The sequence below is a fragment of the Artibeus jamaicensis genome, unplaced genomic scaffold, assembly GCF_021234435.1.
Source record: "Artibeus jamaicensis isolate MK-2021 breed Jamaican fruit bat unplaced genomic scaffold, CSHL_Jam_final contig_419, whole genome shotgun sequence".
In the NCBI taxonomy this organism is placed as follows: domain Eukaryota; kingdom Metazoa; phylum Chordata; class Mammalia; order Chiroptera; family Phyllostomidae; genus Artibeus; species Artibeus jamaicensis.
Genome location: NW_026521824.1, coordinates 1,763,061 through 1,777,989, shown reverse-complemented (window position 1 = coordinate 1,777,989; position 14,929 = coordinate 1,763,061). Strand labels below are relative to the sequence as shown.

The window sequence follows — 14,929 nt, the reverse complement described above, 5'->3', positions numbered from 1 at the left end:
AGAGAAAAATGATGAAGCAATGGGTTTTCAAGTCTGAATGAGTAACACAAAGTCTTCAGTGTAGAATTCTACAATTCTTAATTTTACCTCTTTCTTCATTTCTTATTGCAAAAGTATGTACTCTCTAAGGAAGATTTCCCATTTCCCCCTGGCTGACAGCTCGAGGAGCTGGTGCAGCCTGCTGGACTAGGGACATTTACTCACCTTGTCCACTAAATGTGTACACCAGGAGTTGACCCTGGTCACCAGCTCATCTTCTCGATTGTCGATCTTCAGGAGGTGGATGTCATGTGATGACCCAACAGCATTGACAACTGTGTCTTTGTCCACAAAAAGCTGGGGAGTGAAAGGTCACATGAGCGAGTGTGTCCTGTGACCCACTGAGCACATGTCAGCGTGCAGAAGAGGAAGGCACACCTGAGAGTCCCCTCACTGGTGGAGGCAGCACGAGCAGCAGCTGCCAGGCACCCAGGGGAGAGCCGGCCTTTGTGGGTGCACACTTTACTCACAGCATAGCTTCCGTTGACAGCCCTCTTGCCCCGAGCAGTGGTGAGTGTCCTGGGGAAAGGGTCCACCAGGGCACAGACTGCAGTCCTAGTTGGGAGCATGTTTCCTTCAGGGAGAAGGCAGACGCCCCCCCCCCCCCCAGGGGTGACGTACTTGGAACATCGGCTCTCACAGTGGTGCTCTCTTGGTTACCCTCAAGCACAACCCGCCTGGACACTGGCAGGCTGGGTGGAGAGCCTGATACTGGCTGAGGGTCTCAAGGCTGCTCTGAGGGCAAGAGGGCTCTGCAAAGAGGGGTGCTCCTTCCCCTGGCCGGTGGGGCTTGGTGGGTTTGGCATTGTCCTGCAAACTGAAAGGTTGTGAATTTGATTGATGGTGAGGCACATACCTAGGTTGCAGGTTTGGTCCCCAGTTGGGGTGTGTATAAGAGGCAACCATCGATGTTTCTCTCCTTCCCTTCCTCTCTAAATCAATAAGCATGTCCTTGGGTGGGGATAAAAAATAAATAACTAAATAGAAAACAGATGGGTGCTCCCCCCACATTGCTTCTCCACTGCTGCTCACATCAACCAAATCAAATCTCATATTGCACTTGGGGTCTCCTGCCTCCTTGCATTCCCAACCTTGTTTTCTGCTTTGTAAAAAGGTGTTGGAAACAACCTTCCTCTGCTAGGCCTGGCTGGTTCTAGGTGTTCACACTGGCTATTGTGTGCCCAGCACAGATGGAAATCAAGCGGAGCCATCGTTCCCCGAAGCAGTGGGAGGCTGGTGGGCCCTGAGCCAGCAGCCCTGCAGCCTGGGAGGGACGCCTGGGGAGCCAGACAGCCTGAGGCTGGAGGCACTGTGTTGAGGGGAGGACTGCAAGTGGGCACATGCTCGCTTCGTCCTTCTGTATAGCAGTCTCCAAAATACACCCTGGGGAATCCTGAGAGGTTAATATTTCTGTGAAAAACAGTCTTCTTTGGTCAAATACACTTGGGAGTGTGTATGGCCTGGGTCCCTCCTGGATGTCACTTGCACAGAGTGTCTCTGCAGAGTCTGGCAGAAAATAAGCTCTTTGTACTCATATTTGGCCACAGACTTCCCTTCAGAGTAATACCTGTCACTCTCGTATGGGATGCTGCTGTTGCACAGAGCCCCGTGTGGAAAAGCTGAGCCAGCCAATGTGGGGAAGGGGGGGTATTGGGGGGCCAGCACTGTCACATGGGAGAAACGGCAATAAGTCAGGAAGATCTTCCTCCAAGGCCAGGCTCTGGGGAGGGTTGTGTGGACCAGGGACATTTGCGTGGACCAAAGACACACACAGCCTGCCAGCCCATGAGCTTCAGGTCACGCCCTACAGCAGGTGCACCAGCTCCTGCAAATAGAGATGCAACGACAACACTGACCCAGCATGCGGAGGTCCTCATTCTTTGTTTTTAAAAGTGGGTCACAGCTGATCTCCTAAACCAAGAGAAATCATCCCCAAAGTCCGAGTATGCCGGAGACAGCTTTGGAAGCTGTGGGAAGTGAAGTCTGCTTGGAACAGACACAGTAAGAATTGGTTATAAAAAACTGGCATTTGTAAAATACAGTTGAAAGGAATCAGGTTTAAAGAAATGACTTTAAAATACAAGTTTTGAGTTGTTTCTGGACTCCAGGTGGCCTGGAATGGTGGCTACATCAGTTTGCCTTTAAAATAGCTCTTATGGGTAGACTATTCAAGGTTTCCCTCCCATTTCTGCAGGTCTAAAGTCCTGAGGTAGAGGCGGGAGTGTGTAGAATTTTTTAAGAGTGGCAGCCACTCCTGGCTCCTGAGCCACCCCACCCTGCTTTGTGGGCCTTGGGGCCATAAAGACACACTTCTTTTAAAGCGACTTTTTGGTGGTAGAAGGGGAGCTTTTGAGTGGGGTATAGCTGGTGCCCCCTCCGCAAGTTCTCCAAGATGCTGGTGGCTTGAGGATTTGTTGCCCTGTGCCCCTGCAGGATCAGATCATTCCATCACACACATCCTGGGTATCTGCTGACATTGCAGCCCCTCCACCACAGAGAAAGGCACAGGGATCTCACCTTTCCCAGTCCCTGCTTGGCCAGAGGGGTAATGCCCTGTGCTGCCAGCCCCTCTTCCAAAGTAGAGCCTTCAGGTCTCAGCCAGAGTCTTGTCCTGGGGCTGCTGGCCTGTGCCACACCCACTGTCAATTAATTAGCAGATTCCCTGGGACCTCACAAGCCCCTTTGCCTGCCTTGCAGCTGGATACCCACAGTGATGCTCCCAGCAGCAGGGCCCATCTGGCCTCCTGCTGCCCCCTGGATGTAGCAGCGGCTCCCTGCAGCACCAGGCTGGCTCTGGACCTGGGGCCCTACCAAGAGCAGCAGACTGCTGACTGCCTACTGACCTTGTGCAGGCAGCCATGCAGCCTGTGCCACCAGGGCCTCCCTTCTTGCCAGTGCTGGGTTCTCCCTGAGTATGTGGACTCTGCTTTTCCTTCCACAGTGCTACAGGGCTTTGAAACGCAGCTTTGGCCCTAAGCATGGCACAAACGTCATAATCACGCAGCTGAAGGAGAGTTTTAAAGAGGCCCTTATCCGTGTGACTCTTTACCATGATATACTCGTTGGTAATTACCCACCAGAAAGCAGACATTTTTCAGCCAAAGGCCCTGTCCCTCATCTGAACATTCCCATCCCGGTACAGGCTCAGTGGGCACTTGGTTAAAGGCTTTGAATCAAACTGCCTGTGCTCAACTCTACTGCTTACATGCTTGCTCTGTGTCTTAGGTGGGTTATTCTCATCTCTGTTCCTCAGTTTCCTCATATGTAAAAAGGAGTCACAATGGTTCTGATATTACTGTGTTGGTGTGGAGATGAGAAGAACAGATATGTGGCAAGTGCCTCTCAGCCAGCTGGACCACGAAGGCCTTGGGCACTGTCAATTATTTTTGTTATTATTACATTTGTCAGGGCATGCTTTTCTCCCTGAGAACAGTGTGCCGCACTTTGTCGTTTAAGGAGACATAAACAACAGTGTGGGGTCATGGCAATGTCTCTAGCTGCAGCTGCACATGGTCGCGAAAGGCCAGAGACTCACACTGACCTGCAGAGGGAAAGGCATCCAGTAGGTCCTGCTGGCTGCCCACTAACGGGTCTTAAAAGGGTGGCAGTGGACAGCACCCCTGTGAGGGCTCCCAGGAGACCCTTAGCTGAGAGGCGGAGCCCCGTTACCATAGTGCTGGGCCACAGGCAAGCTGGAACACCCAGGCAGTCTGCATTCATGGCTGCGGTTCTCCTCTCTCAGACTAGCCTGAGTCCAGACTCTGGTCCTCACAGGGGGTGTTACCTTGGGCAGTTCCCCTAACTGCACTGAGACGCAGTTGTTCCCAGTTCCCCAAGCTGCAGATGGGGGCGCTGACAGTCCCGAGGCCATGCAAACCCCCAGGGGCAGTACTGTGTATTGGGGCCAGTCCCTACCCAGGCAGCAGGCACTTGGTGTTTCTGAACCCCAGAAACAGGTGTGCGGTGGCGCCAGGCAGAGCGTCTGCCAGGAAAAGAGGGCAGCCGCAGGAAGCACCAGCCTGACCGCTTGTCTGCCACTGACCTTCGGGCCATCTTTTTTTGTGTTCCAGTCATCAGGGAGGAAGGTTTCAATCCTGTGCCTATTGGGTGCCACAGAGCTGACATCTGTGCCATGAGGAAATTCTGCCCACCTCTTGGTGGTCCATCTGGGGGGCTTCTGAGGGGCCCTCAGGCACAGCCTCCCCGCAGGGTGGGGGGAGGGAGCTTCTCCCTATGTTGGACAACATCATTTTGTGGGTGTTTAAGGAAGGCAGGCTGGTGACCCAGGGAGTGGCCCTGCCTCCATGCTCTGTGCTGGGCATCTGTCTCAGCCCAGAAGAGGCTGTAGGAGTGGTGCTGCTGGCCTTGGCACTGTTGGACTTAGCCCACACTGGGTAGTGGGATCTTGGCACCTCAGCTGGGCTGTGTGCCACCGCCCACCCTAGGAAAGAGTGTGGTAGGGAGGAGGCCATCCCTGCCTTTCCTTCATGGAGTGTGCATAGTCACAGAAACAAGGCAACATAAACCAAAGAGCTTAAACCTGGAATAAGGTCTCTGATGACGACAGGTGAGGTCTGTGACAGATCAGGGTTTTCTGGGAAGGTGGCGAGGGATGGCCTCTCCAAGGAGCTGGCATTTGAGCTGAGCACTGAATGACAAGGACAATCTAGACACAAGGAAACCCAAGGGAAGAGCATGTCGGGCAAAACATCATCTGGAAGGAGTGAGCCCTGGAGATGTGGGGGTGGCTCCAAGCCAGGGGCCAGGAGAGGCGGTGGCAGGGCAGCAGGCCTGCAGGGGAGTGGAAGGGAGGCCGGCATCCATGCACAGGCCAGTGCTGGTGGGATTTGCTGACAGCAGGGGTGGAGAGGAGAGACTGAGGCTGTAGTGAGCAAGGGAATGCAAGGTCCCTGACAAGACAGTGTCTGAGCCTGAGCCTGTCTGTGTCATCAGTGGCTCCTCAGGGACACAACTCACACTGCTCCTGCCCCACTGTAGGCCACCTGCAGGGCGGGGGGCCCATGCCGTGCCTGCTGGTCTGTGACCCTTCGTCACTGGGCACTCTGGTGTCAAGTTGGAGGCATCGTGGTGAATCAGAAACAGAGCTGGGGTGGGGGGTAGGTGCTCATTCTAGAGACTCAAGGGTTAAGAAGGACTTTGGGAGAAATTTCGGACCTTAGCTTCTATTTTAACTGCCTTTCCTAGAAAGTGCCAGAAGCCCCACAGAAATGAGCTTTTGGAAACCAAACTGTTTTTAGGTAGTTGGGACTTTATGAGTTTCTCTGTACTTGAGCCCCACTGAGTCTCCCACCAAGTGTTTTGTTTGCCTTTTTCACCTGCTGACCACCCTACAAAGGGGCGTATCATTACCTTTTGCAGATGAGGAAACTGAGGCCTCTGAGATTTTCAGGCTTCCTGGAGCCACAGAGCTGGGCTGGACTCTGCCTGGCTCCAGCACCTCCCCCTGCCCCCACACCCACCCCTCTTACCGCCCGGACTTCATCAGGCAGGTCCTCATCCAGCTCGCCCTTGACCATCTTCTCAAGAGCACTGATGGCAATCTCCAGGAGCTTCTCATGGTGGTGGTTCTCCAGGTCCCGACACTGTGCCATTGTGTGGCAGGAGTTAAGCAAAGGCCAGGGCTGGAGCAGGCCAGCCTCGGGATGAGGACAGACTCCATCATTGCTTTTGAGCACCAAGCCCAGGGCTGTCCTGCCTGTGCCCGCCCCATGCACACACTTGGCTATCACTGGCCATTGGCCCTGGGCTCCCAAGGGTCCCTCTATCCCACTGCCTCCTCACTTGACAGTAGACTGAGCCCTAGTCTTGGCTCTCACCCTTTCTCCCCACAGTGGCAGGAGAGGGCTGTAGTGTTATGAACAGGCCCCTCCCCTCTCCACGAGCTTCCCTACTCTGCTGTAGCCTGAGGGCCTTGTGGGACCCAGGACCCGGACTTTCTCTCAGGGCCTTTGCCCAGGCTGCTTCCTCTGCCTGCTAGTTCTCCCCACATTTCCACCCAGCACCTTGGGCTTTTCCTCAGTGGGCCCTCCCTCTGAGAGGCTGCCAGCCATGGCTCTAGGTCCCCTGCTACTCACTCCCTGCCTCTGTCACTTCCCTTTCCCTGTGGGACTGTGGGCCAGGAGGGCATGCCAGGGACTACTTCAGGGGTGGAACACAGCAGTTTGCCCCAAACCTGACAGGGCTGAGTTTAGGTGGCAGACGGTTGGTCATCCCCTAAATGTTGGCTCCTGACCCAGAAAATTAACCCGCCTGGCTCATTATGAATAACAAGTCAGTGTCCTCAACTTGGAGGTTGTCCAAGTGGTCCACATGGAGGGCAGGTGGTGATTCCAGGGTGTGGGCTCCCCTTGAGTATTAAGCATTTGAGAATAAGTGTTCCAAAATTTCTATTGCAAACCGTGCCCGCGCCCCCGCCCCCAACTCAGCCCTGCCCAGAACGGCAGCCCTGCAAGAGTAATGGGCACAAAGTTCGGACCCAGGAACATTCGTTGAACACCCGAAGTGGCCGCCAAACCTCTGTGCTTTGGAGGTGAGCTTTTCTCCTTGCTAGAAAACTAGAGGTTTTCCATCCCTCCAATTTCAAAGGTTGAGATTCCCCCTTAACTAGGTCCTGTGATGACTTGGATATCGTCTGGGTGAAGGGTATAGATCTTCCTGTAAAGCTACTTCTGGTAAGAAGCAAAGTGGCACGCTGTGATGGTCTCTGCCAATATGTTTAGAGCACTGGTGGCTGTGGCAGGGGCAGGCAGTGCCCCTACCAGTGGCCACCGGGGAGAGAATCCCACTCAGTGGCATCCTGGTTAGTTTGGGACAGAGCAGTACCCTTCCCTGTCTTTTATTAAAGCTGCAGGAGCCTCTGCCCCAGCCCCTGCTGCAGGCAGGGTGGCTGCAGTGAGGGCCAGGATACCTGCCCCTTTCCTGGGCCCAGGGGCCCCTCCCCATGGAAGGCCTCCAAGGAAAGGATATAGGCTTTGGACATTTTCAATAAAGAGCCCCACCAAGTCGATGATGTTCCTTTCAAACATGTTTATGGTCTCCTAGAAATGGTAAAAAACACAGTTAACGTGCATATTTAGACATGACCTTGACTGGCCTAGCCTCAGAGCCAAAGACTAGGCACCTAGCCTATAATGTGGCTGGCACCTCCTCTAGTCACAGACGTTCAAGATCAGGACCAGCCACCTTGGCCTTCCCTGGTAGGTATTTGTGAAGTGACCCCACTTCGCCCTCCTGACCTTGCCTCACAGCTCCATCACCTCCTGGCCATGTTGGTTCACTCACACTTTATCCAGGCCTTTGCCTGTTCCCTTTGCCAACACCCCCAGGCCCGGTCTTAACCCACGCCCCACCCCCACACACACAGAGCCCTGCTTCCTTAGGGCCCTCAGTGGTGTCTCTCTCACCTCCAGAGAAATAGGGAGGGGGTCAGTAAGAGCCAGACACCTGGGTCAGTGCCCCAGCCCCACCACCACGTGTAACTCCGGAAGGTCTCTGACCTCCCTGGGCCTCCACTTCCTCATTCGTACAATGGGCTTCCTGTGTAGGGCTTGTCTCCTGGAGTTCGTGGTAAATTGTAAAGAGGTCACTTCACACACAGTGCTCTGCAAGCTGCCTGGCCATTATCCCGGACCGTCCACACCCAGAGGGAGCCCCAGCAGAGCTGCATCCCAGTGCTTAGCAAGGCAGACAGCACCTACGTGGGACCTGATGTTGATGGAAGGAACCATGGCAGATGATGCACGGTGAAGCCTCTGACTGTGTGAGCCCAGGGTGGGGCACGCCCCCAATCCACTAGAATACAGGGACACAGGGACACAGGTGTGGGGAGTCTCGGCAAGCCTGAAGATGGTTTGCAAGCCAAGCCAACTGCACATACTATGATGCGTGTGAACACTGTTGTGATGAATAAAAACAACATCATTGAAAAGCATGACTGTGCTCAGAGGCTTTCAGGTGCTGTGCACAGATGTGACCATGACACCAGCACAGCTGTGCCTGGGTTCTGGGGAATTCTGCAACGCTGAGGAAGGGGGTCCCCCCACTTGAGGAGGTCCTGGGAGGGAGGCATTCCAAAGGAAAGAGCTCACCTGTCCTGCTGCCCGAGCATCACTTGCACTGTATTAAAGGTGAACCCAGGGCCTATCAGCAGGAAGCTGTCACCTCCCCAGAAGAGGAGAGCCTGGGAAGGTTCCCGCTTGAGGGTGGTTTTGGAGCTGCATGGGCAGCTTTGTTTGAATGAGCCTGGCAGTGCACGGTCATTCAAGTCTGTGCCCAGGGCACCAGCCTCACCTCCAGCTGCTCCACCAGCTGCATCTCTAGGGTCATGAGTGTGTTGAACAGCTCACTGATGTCCTTGCTGCACTCCGCTATCTTCTTCTCGAGGTTGCTCAGTTCAGACTCATCTCGGATGGCACTTAAGCTCTGGAAACAATGCCTGTGCTTTAGGGATCCATCACTGATCGTAATTAGTTAATGACAGGTGACAATTTGGTTTTGGAACCTGGGCTCTGGGTTTGGACTGCTCAGGCTCAAGAGGCAGCCCTGTGAGTTCGTAGAAGCTAATTCCCGCTCCAGGCCTCAAGACCATCAGAGCAGATGCTTGGGTTTTTGCTGGAGATGGCTTCGGAGTCTGACGAACTTGCATTTGACTCTTCTCTGAGTCACTTATTAGCAACAGGACCTTGAATGAACCCTTTGTACTCTCCAAGATTCAGTTTCTGCAGGCAAAGGGGAGAGAACCCGTGCTTCTTGGGAGCCATGGGGGTTGTCAGGTGGTAGGTGTGGGGCCTTGGCTCACAGTGGGGGCTGGACTCATAAAGGCTCAGACAGGGGGCCTGCTGCAGGCCCCAGGCAGGGGGAGATGCTGGGGAACTCGAGACAGGCTTGGTCTGTGGAAGGTGGTGCACCCACACCGAACTGCTCCAGTGGGCCCAGGGTGCGAGCAGCAAACAGAGCAGCCCATTTGGAGTGGAGGGCGCTCACAGGCTGCAGAGCATCCTAGGGTCTGCGTGCAGTGCTGAACACCTGCCTTTTGTTAGGGCCCGGACACTCGGCCGCTGGATACAATGTCAGCTTGTTTTCGTTGGTGTTTGGTATTAGCTGTGAGGGAAGAGTAACTGAATATGATTGGGGGTGGGGTTGTGAATGATACTTACAGCTGGAGAAGAATCAGGCTCAATCCCTACCTCAACCCTTACATGAAAGTAAATTCCTGACAGAACAAAGACTTAAATGTAAAAAGTAAAGCCATGAAAGTACTGAAAAAATGAGTTTTTAAAATAAATAATTTCAAAGTGGAAAAGCATAACTAGGAGGCTAATAAATTCTATCACATAAAAAATTTTAATACTCTGAATGGTAAAAGCACCATAGACAAAATGATAAGATAAAAATCAAACTGGGAAAATGATTTGCAGCTTATTTCACTGACTTAGCGCTAATTTCTCAATCTATAAAATGCTCTGACAAAGTCAATTTAAAAAAAAAAAGAGAGAAGTAGAGATAGAGAAGGAGAAATACCAAACAGGAAAACAGGTAAGAGCATATTATGAGAACAGTTCACAAATAAAGAATACAAATGTTTGTAAAAGATGTGGTGCTCGCTCCCACTTATGAGAAAATAAACATATACTCCTGTAAGGTCAGCAAAGATGAGAGCCTGCCACCACGGCCTGCTAAGAGAGCGGGCGGAGCGCAGAGGGTATAACCTCTGAACTAGTTACAGTGAGGCACAGAGCCTCCGGGACTTCATCCTGAGGGCCACACTTGCACCAGGGGATCCTCTGCAACACTGTTTGAAAGAGCAAGAGAGCAGAAAAACCTAACTGCCCATTGACAGGGACTGGCTTACTAAATTCTGACTCATCCATGCAATGAGATATTTTATGACTATTAAAGACATCAAGCCACTCAAGTGTTAGAAGGATCTCTGAGCTGCACAGATAAAATAGCAAAGTGTAGAACAGCAGACGCTATTCATCATGTACACATGTGTGCACACATGTACAAGCACACTCAGGCATGTGCACACATGCACACACACAGAGAGACACATGGTGTTGGAGGCAGACTGACTGTGCACCATGTGCACAGTTTGTCCTGTGTCTGTGCCTATGCTGGTACCACCTCTCCACTGCCAGGCACCACCTAGTTGCTAGAGTGGCTTCTACCACACAGGGACCATTGGTCACACATGTATGCTGGCTCCGCCCCATCTTGCAGGCCCATCTCAGACCCTTGGGGAGGTTACCTGTCTCACCAGTGAGGAAAGGGAGGCCAGCAGAGGGTCCCCGGTGAGGGCTCTGCCTGAGCAGCCCCTGCTAGGCCCCAAAAGGGGCGTCCTGACAGTCCCTGTCTAGTGGGGGTGGCGAGAGGGGGCAGAACCGGCTCTTGAAGAGGTCCCTCTCGGGCAGTGAACTGAGGGCTTCCTTAGGCCTGTGGAGTCTGTGGGCTTTCAAGACAGTAGGCTCAACTCAGCTGAGCACCGGAGGCCCAGGGAACACTGAGAAACACCAGTGCCAGGCACGTCCCTGGGCCAGCACCAGTGTGTTGTCAGGTCCCAGTGGTCGTTGCCTTGTTGGCTGTGTAAGAACCCTGGCTCTTGGCCCTTGGAGAGGAGCGCTCAGGTCCATCTATCTAACCCAGGCAGCCTCTTAGGGAGCCACTATGCAGACCATGCCGAAAGCAAGCGCAGCAGCTTTAGGGGCCTGGTGCAGCAGGAGGGTAGCGCTGGCAGTGCCCAGCCCACACCTGCCCCCCAGCAGCATTTGTGGCTGAGGGGCCAGGCCCCCACATGGGGCTTCAGGAGGAGCCAACTGGCTGACATCCAGGTGTCCCAAGTCCAGTGGCTACAGGGACCAGATAAGAAATATCAGGGCAGCTGTGCCAGACAGGGCCTGGACAACTGCAGACATGCCCCATCCAGAGGGGCCAGCGTCACTCGGGCCCTGAAGACAACTACCTCCGAGAAGTGAGCAACCACAATTTTTCTATGAGAGCCTCTGTTTTTCAAAGTTATTAGGATATTCAAAATGTTCTAAAACCCTCTGTAAGCCAAAGAAAACACACATGTGAGCCAAACGTGCTCCTTTGCTGACAGGTTTGGACTTCTGGGTGAAGGCACAACTCCCTCCCCACCCCTGGGTCTGGCTGGTGAGGTTCGTGGCACAGGGGTGGGGGACAGGGCCAGAGAGCAGGGCGTGGGTGGTGACCCGCCAGCGATCGCCAACTCCCTTAAATTGGGAGTTCTCAACCTGGAGTGTCTCCAGGGGCTCCCTGAAGCCCCTGGTGCTGTAGGCGAGTGTTCACATGGCCTTCCTTAGAATCTCAGAAGGGCTATGGCTTAGAGCAAGGTAGGAATCAGTCTTCCAAAGTAATGCTAACTGAGGAAACAATCCCAGTGAGTACACACAGCCCTGCCCGGGCACAGCTCAGCCTGAGTCGGGCTGGTCCTGCATGCCCCGGGTTCCTCCCTGGGTGAACCCCCTCCTCTTCTTCCTCCACTACCCTTGGATAACTCTTCTTTGTTCCATAAGTTCCAGCCTGAGATCAAGTGCCCCTGGAAACCCCCAAGGCTCCTTGCTGCCCACCGGGTTAGAGCTGACCTTTCTAGAGGGAAGGAGCCTGGGTGCCAGGCCCAGAGCAGGGCTCATAAAACAGTCATAATAGTAGTGGTGATAACAACACCATTTCAATAGTGATGATGATGTTACCTTGAGCCCTGGGGCTGTTTTAGGTAAAGGAGACCCATAGGCTCCAAGCCTGGCTCAGCCCTGGCCAGCAAAGGAGCTATGGCTTGTGGTGACAGGGGAAGGAGATACCTGGGGTCAGCCACTGAGCTGTGTGAGCTGTGGCAAATGGGGACAAAGACCATGGGCCTCAGGAGTCATCAGAGGGACAGGGGCTACAGCCCTCTGGTGGGGCCAGGCCCACCACAGGGCGGGCACCAGGGCAGGCAGCAGGGAGGGGTGGGAGGGCAGGCCTTACCAGCAGGTGCTTCTCCTCAAACTCTGCGATCCTGTGTTTGCCCCATTCCTGGTTCTCCTGGATGGCCTCCTGCACACACTCATTAAAGGTGTCAAGCTCCACTTTCCGCTTTTCCTGCTGTTTTAGTCCATACTCGAAAATGTTCAGGCAGATGATGACAAATTTGTCCTTGTAGGTTAGCGGCTGTTAAGGAAGCTTGAAGCTGTTTCCGGTGCCATGTGGTGGCAGCTCTTTCAAAGAGTGAAAAGCCCACGGTGGAGACTTGGAGAGGAAAGTGTCACTGGGGCACCTCCAGCCTTGGCTTGAGGGATTCAAGAACATGACCTTTGGCAGGGAGGGGGGGAGGGGGAAAGGAGGCAGGGCAACAGCAGGAGGCTGGAGAGCAGAGGACAAAGGAGACTAGGGGTTGGGGGGACCTGGGAGGGCCAGAGACCATGGGGAGCCAGCCGAAGACGTGTGTGTTTTTGCCTCTGCTGTGCTGTCTCGAAGGCACCTGTGTTGAGGGCCTGTCCTCAAGGGCCGCAGGTGCCCTGAGGGGAACTGTGGAGGTAGGGGGATGCAGGCTGGGAGCACGGAGATCCAGCTACTTCCTCTCTCTGGGCCTTGGACTCCTCACCCACACATGAAGACACGACAGAATCTACTGGATGGAGTCCTTGGGAAGACCTTGAGGCCAGGCAGGTGCTACAGCCTCAGTGCAAGCCCAGGCCGCCCAGCTGGAGTCCATCTGTCTGAGCCAGAGCCCTGCTCTTCAGCTTTTGCTCAGCCCCACACCCAACTGTCCCCTCCCCAACTCGTCTCGGAATGCTAAGTGTTTAAAAGTGAGTTTTTCAAACTGGTCCCTTTTCTCAGAGATGGTATCCCACAGGCACACTCTGTGACTCGTTGCTTCATCTCAGCACTCTTAGACCAGGAACCCCTCAATTCCATCCTGAGTCCCTCGGCTTATAGTTTACGCCAACCGACTGACCACTGCAATCATGGCCTTGAAAGCAAGTGCTGGCCACATCCTGTGGGCTCTGGCCAGCTGGGGAAAGAGTTCAAGCTCCTAGCCCCACGGACGAGGGTTAGACTCCCAGCTTTTAACTGTGTGACCTGGGACAAGTCAACCTCTCCAAGGTGAGCTTCCCCAACTATAAAATGTGATTACAGAGCAGCACCTGTCTAGTGTGCAAAGCAGCAGCAGGAACCGTAACTGTGGCTAAGGAAGGTCAGTGCCACAGATACACATTTCAGTCAAACTGCCGACCCAACTTACCCAGCACCAGACCCAGGCCCTGTGGGCCAGCCCTTGGCAAGCCAGGCGCCACTCCCTGTGCAGCTCTGCAGGCCTGGCTCTGCGTGCTCTGAAGTAGAGGTCTCACCTCCCAAGGGCTCAAAGACAGCTGGGGAAACCAAGGCCCAGAGTGGAAGGGGACTGGCTGCAGGCAGGCAGGGCCCATGGAGGCCCAGGCCTGGCCACAGAAGCCGCCGTGGCCCAGAAAGGATATGCTTCGAGGAGCTCTCCCGCACCATGCAGGCAGGCCAGCCTGTTACCCTCCACGTCCTCTGCGTACATGCTGTCAAACAGGAAGGGGCCATTCAGGTGCTCCACAAACGCAGCCTGTGTCAGAAGAAGCCAGAGGCACAGCTGAGCTTCGGCCCTGCACTTGGGCCTGTGGGGGGTGGACAACTGGCCCTCTGAGGAGGGCAAGGCGGGGAGGCACGTGCTGGGCTCAGGGCCTGGCACCTGGCAGGGAGGGCCAGAGGCATAAAATGGGCCAATTCACATGGCTTGGTCTGGCTTCAGGGGCAGGAGGGGTGGCGACTGTGGGGAGGAAGGCAGTTAGGGGCTCTGTTGTGAATCCAGGGCCATGTTGAGCCCGGGCTTGAACCTTCCTGGCCGCCATGAGGACCTGTCTGAGGAGTTCAGGAAAAGGTCCACTGCTCTGACAAATTGTTCCAGCACAGCCTCCCCAGCCCCTCGGAGGAGATAAATCAGGTGAGGTCTAGACTCAGGGGGAGCTGGTCCTGGGGGAAGGCAGTGGGCAGAGCAAGGCAGGGACAAGGCACCAGCTCCGTGGACAGAGCACAGTTTACATGCTTCCTCAGAGCTGGGTTGTGGCCACACAGCATCTGTTTTCAATCACCAGGCAGGTTTCAAGGGCTTGGGCCCTACTGACCTTTGGGGAGCCTGACCGGTGCCCTGTGGGCAGCACTTGGAGACAGGGCCAGGAGAGGTGGGGAGTAGGGCTCCTCTGGGCGAGGATACCTTGTGCTCCTCCAGTTTCTCCCGCCAGGCCTGCTCATCCTCCAGCCTAGCCTGAATCAGGCTCTCCCGGTGCTTCAGCTCATCAATGCTGAACTGGTGTTTAAGCTCCGCCAGCCCTTTCTGGGGGAATGGGAAGTGACATTGTTACCAGAAGATGTCTGGTCCCTTAGAGCCATGCTGGTCTCTGCCATCCTGTGGTGTCTCAAGAATGGGCAGAGGTGTGGATTAGAATGGCTCATGGTCCTGAAGCAGGTTAGTGAAAACCTAGGAAAATTCCCTGGCAAGTAGAAGGAGGAAACAGATAAATGACTGAACAAATGGATGGAAGAGCTGAGCAATTAACAGCCAGCTGACAAATCACAAGACTCTATCCTCACTAACCAAGGACACCTAAGAGCAGGTGGTTTAAACCACCTTAGGGAGATAGATAACAAAAAACCAGTTAGAGCCAGACTATCCAAGATACAAGTGGAACTAAGCATCATGCACTCATTTTAATATATTGATACACTAAACAACACCCGGAGCCTAGTGCATAGCCTGTTGAGATCCTCCCCTGGGACCGCCCCTAGGAGTCCCACCTATAGAAAACATGAATAGAGAACCCCTCAGGACAAAGGACGCCTGCACGCT

The 14,929-nt window shown here is 54.3% G+C and overlaps 1 protein-coding gene across 1 annotated transcript in view; it reads right to left on the bottom strand.

Moving 5' to 3' along the window:
• Window positions 1–14,929, bottom strand: part of DRC3 (dynein regulatory complex subunit 3) — a 49,365-nt gene that overhangs the window by 427 nt on the left and 34,009 nt on the right. The window contains exons 7-13 of the mRNA XM_037163254.2: window positions 14,297–14,416; window positions 13,536–13,648; window positions 12,046–12,220; window positions 8,350–8,481; window positions 7,027–7,097; window positions 5,529–5,652; window positions 205–336 (exon numbers count right to left, since the gene is read on the bottom strand). Coding sequence (XP_037019149.2) covers window positions 205–336; window positions 5,529–5,652; window positions 7,027–7,097; window positions 8,350–8,481; window positions 12,046–12,220; window positions 13,536–13,648; window positions 14,297–14,416 — 867 coding nt within the window. The remainder of the gene's footprint in view (window positions 1–204; window positions 337–5,528; window positions 5,653–7,026; window positions 7,098–8,349; window positions 8,482–12,045; window positions 12,221–13,535; window positions 13,649–14,296; window positions 14,417–14,929) is intronic.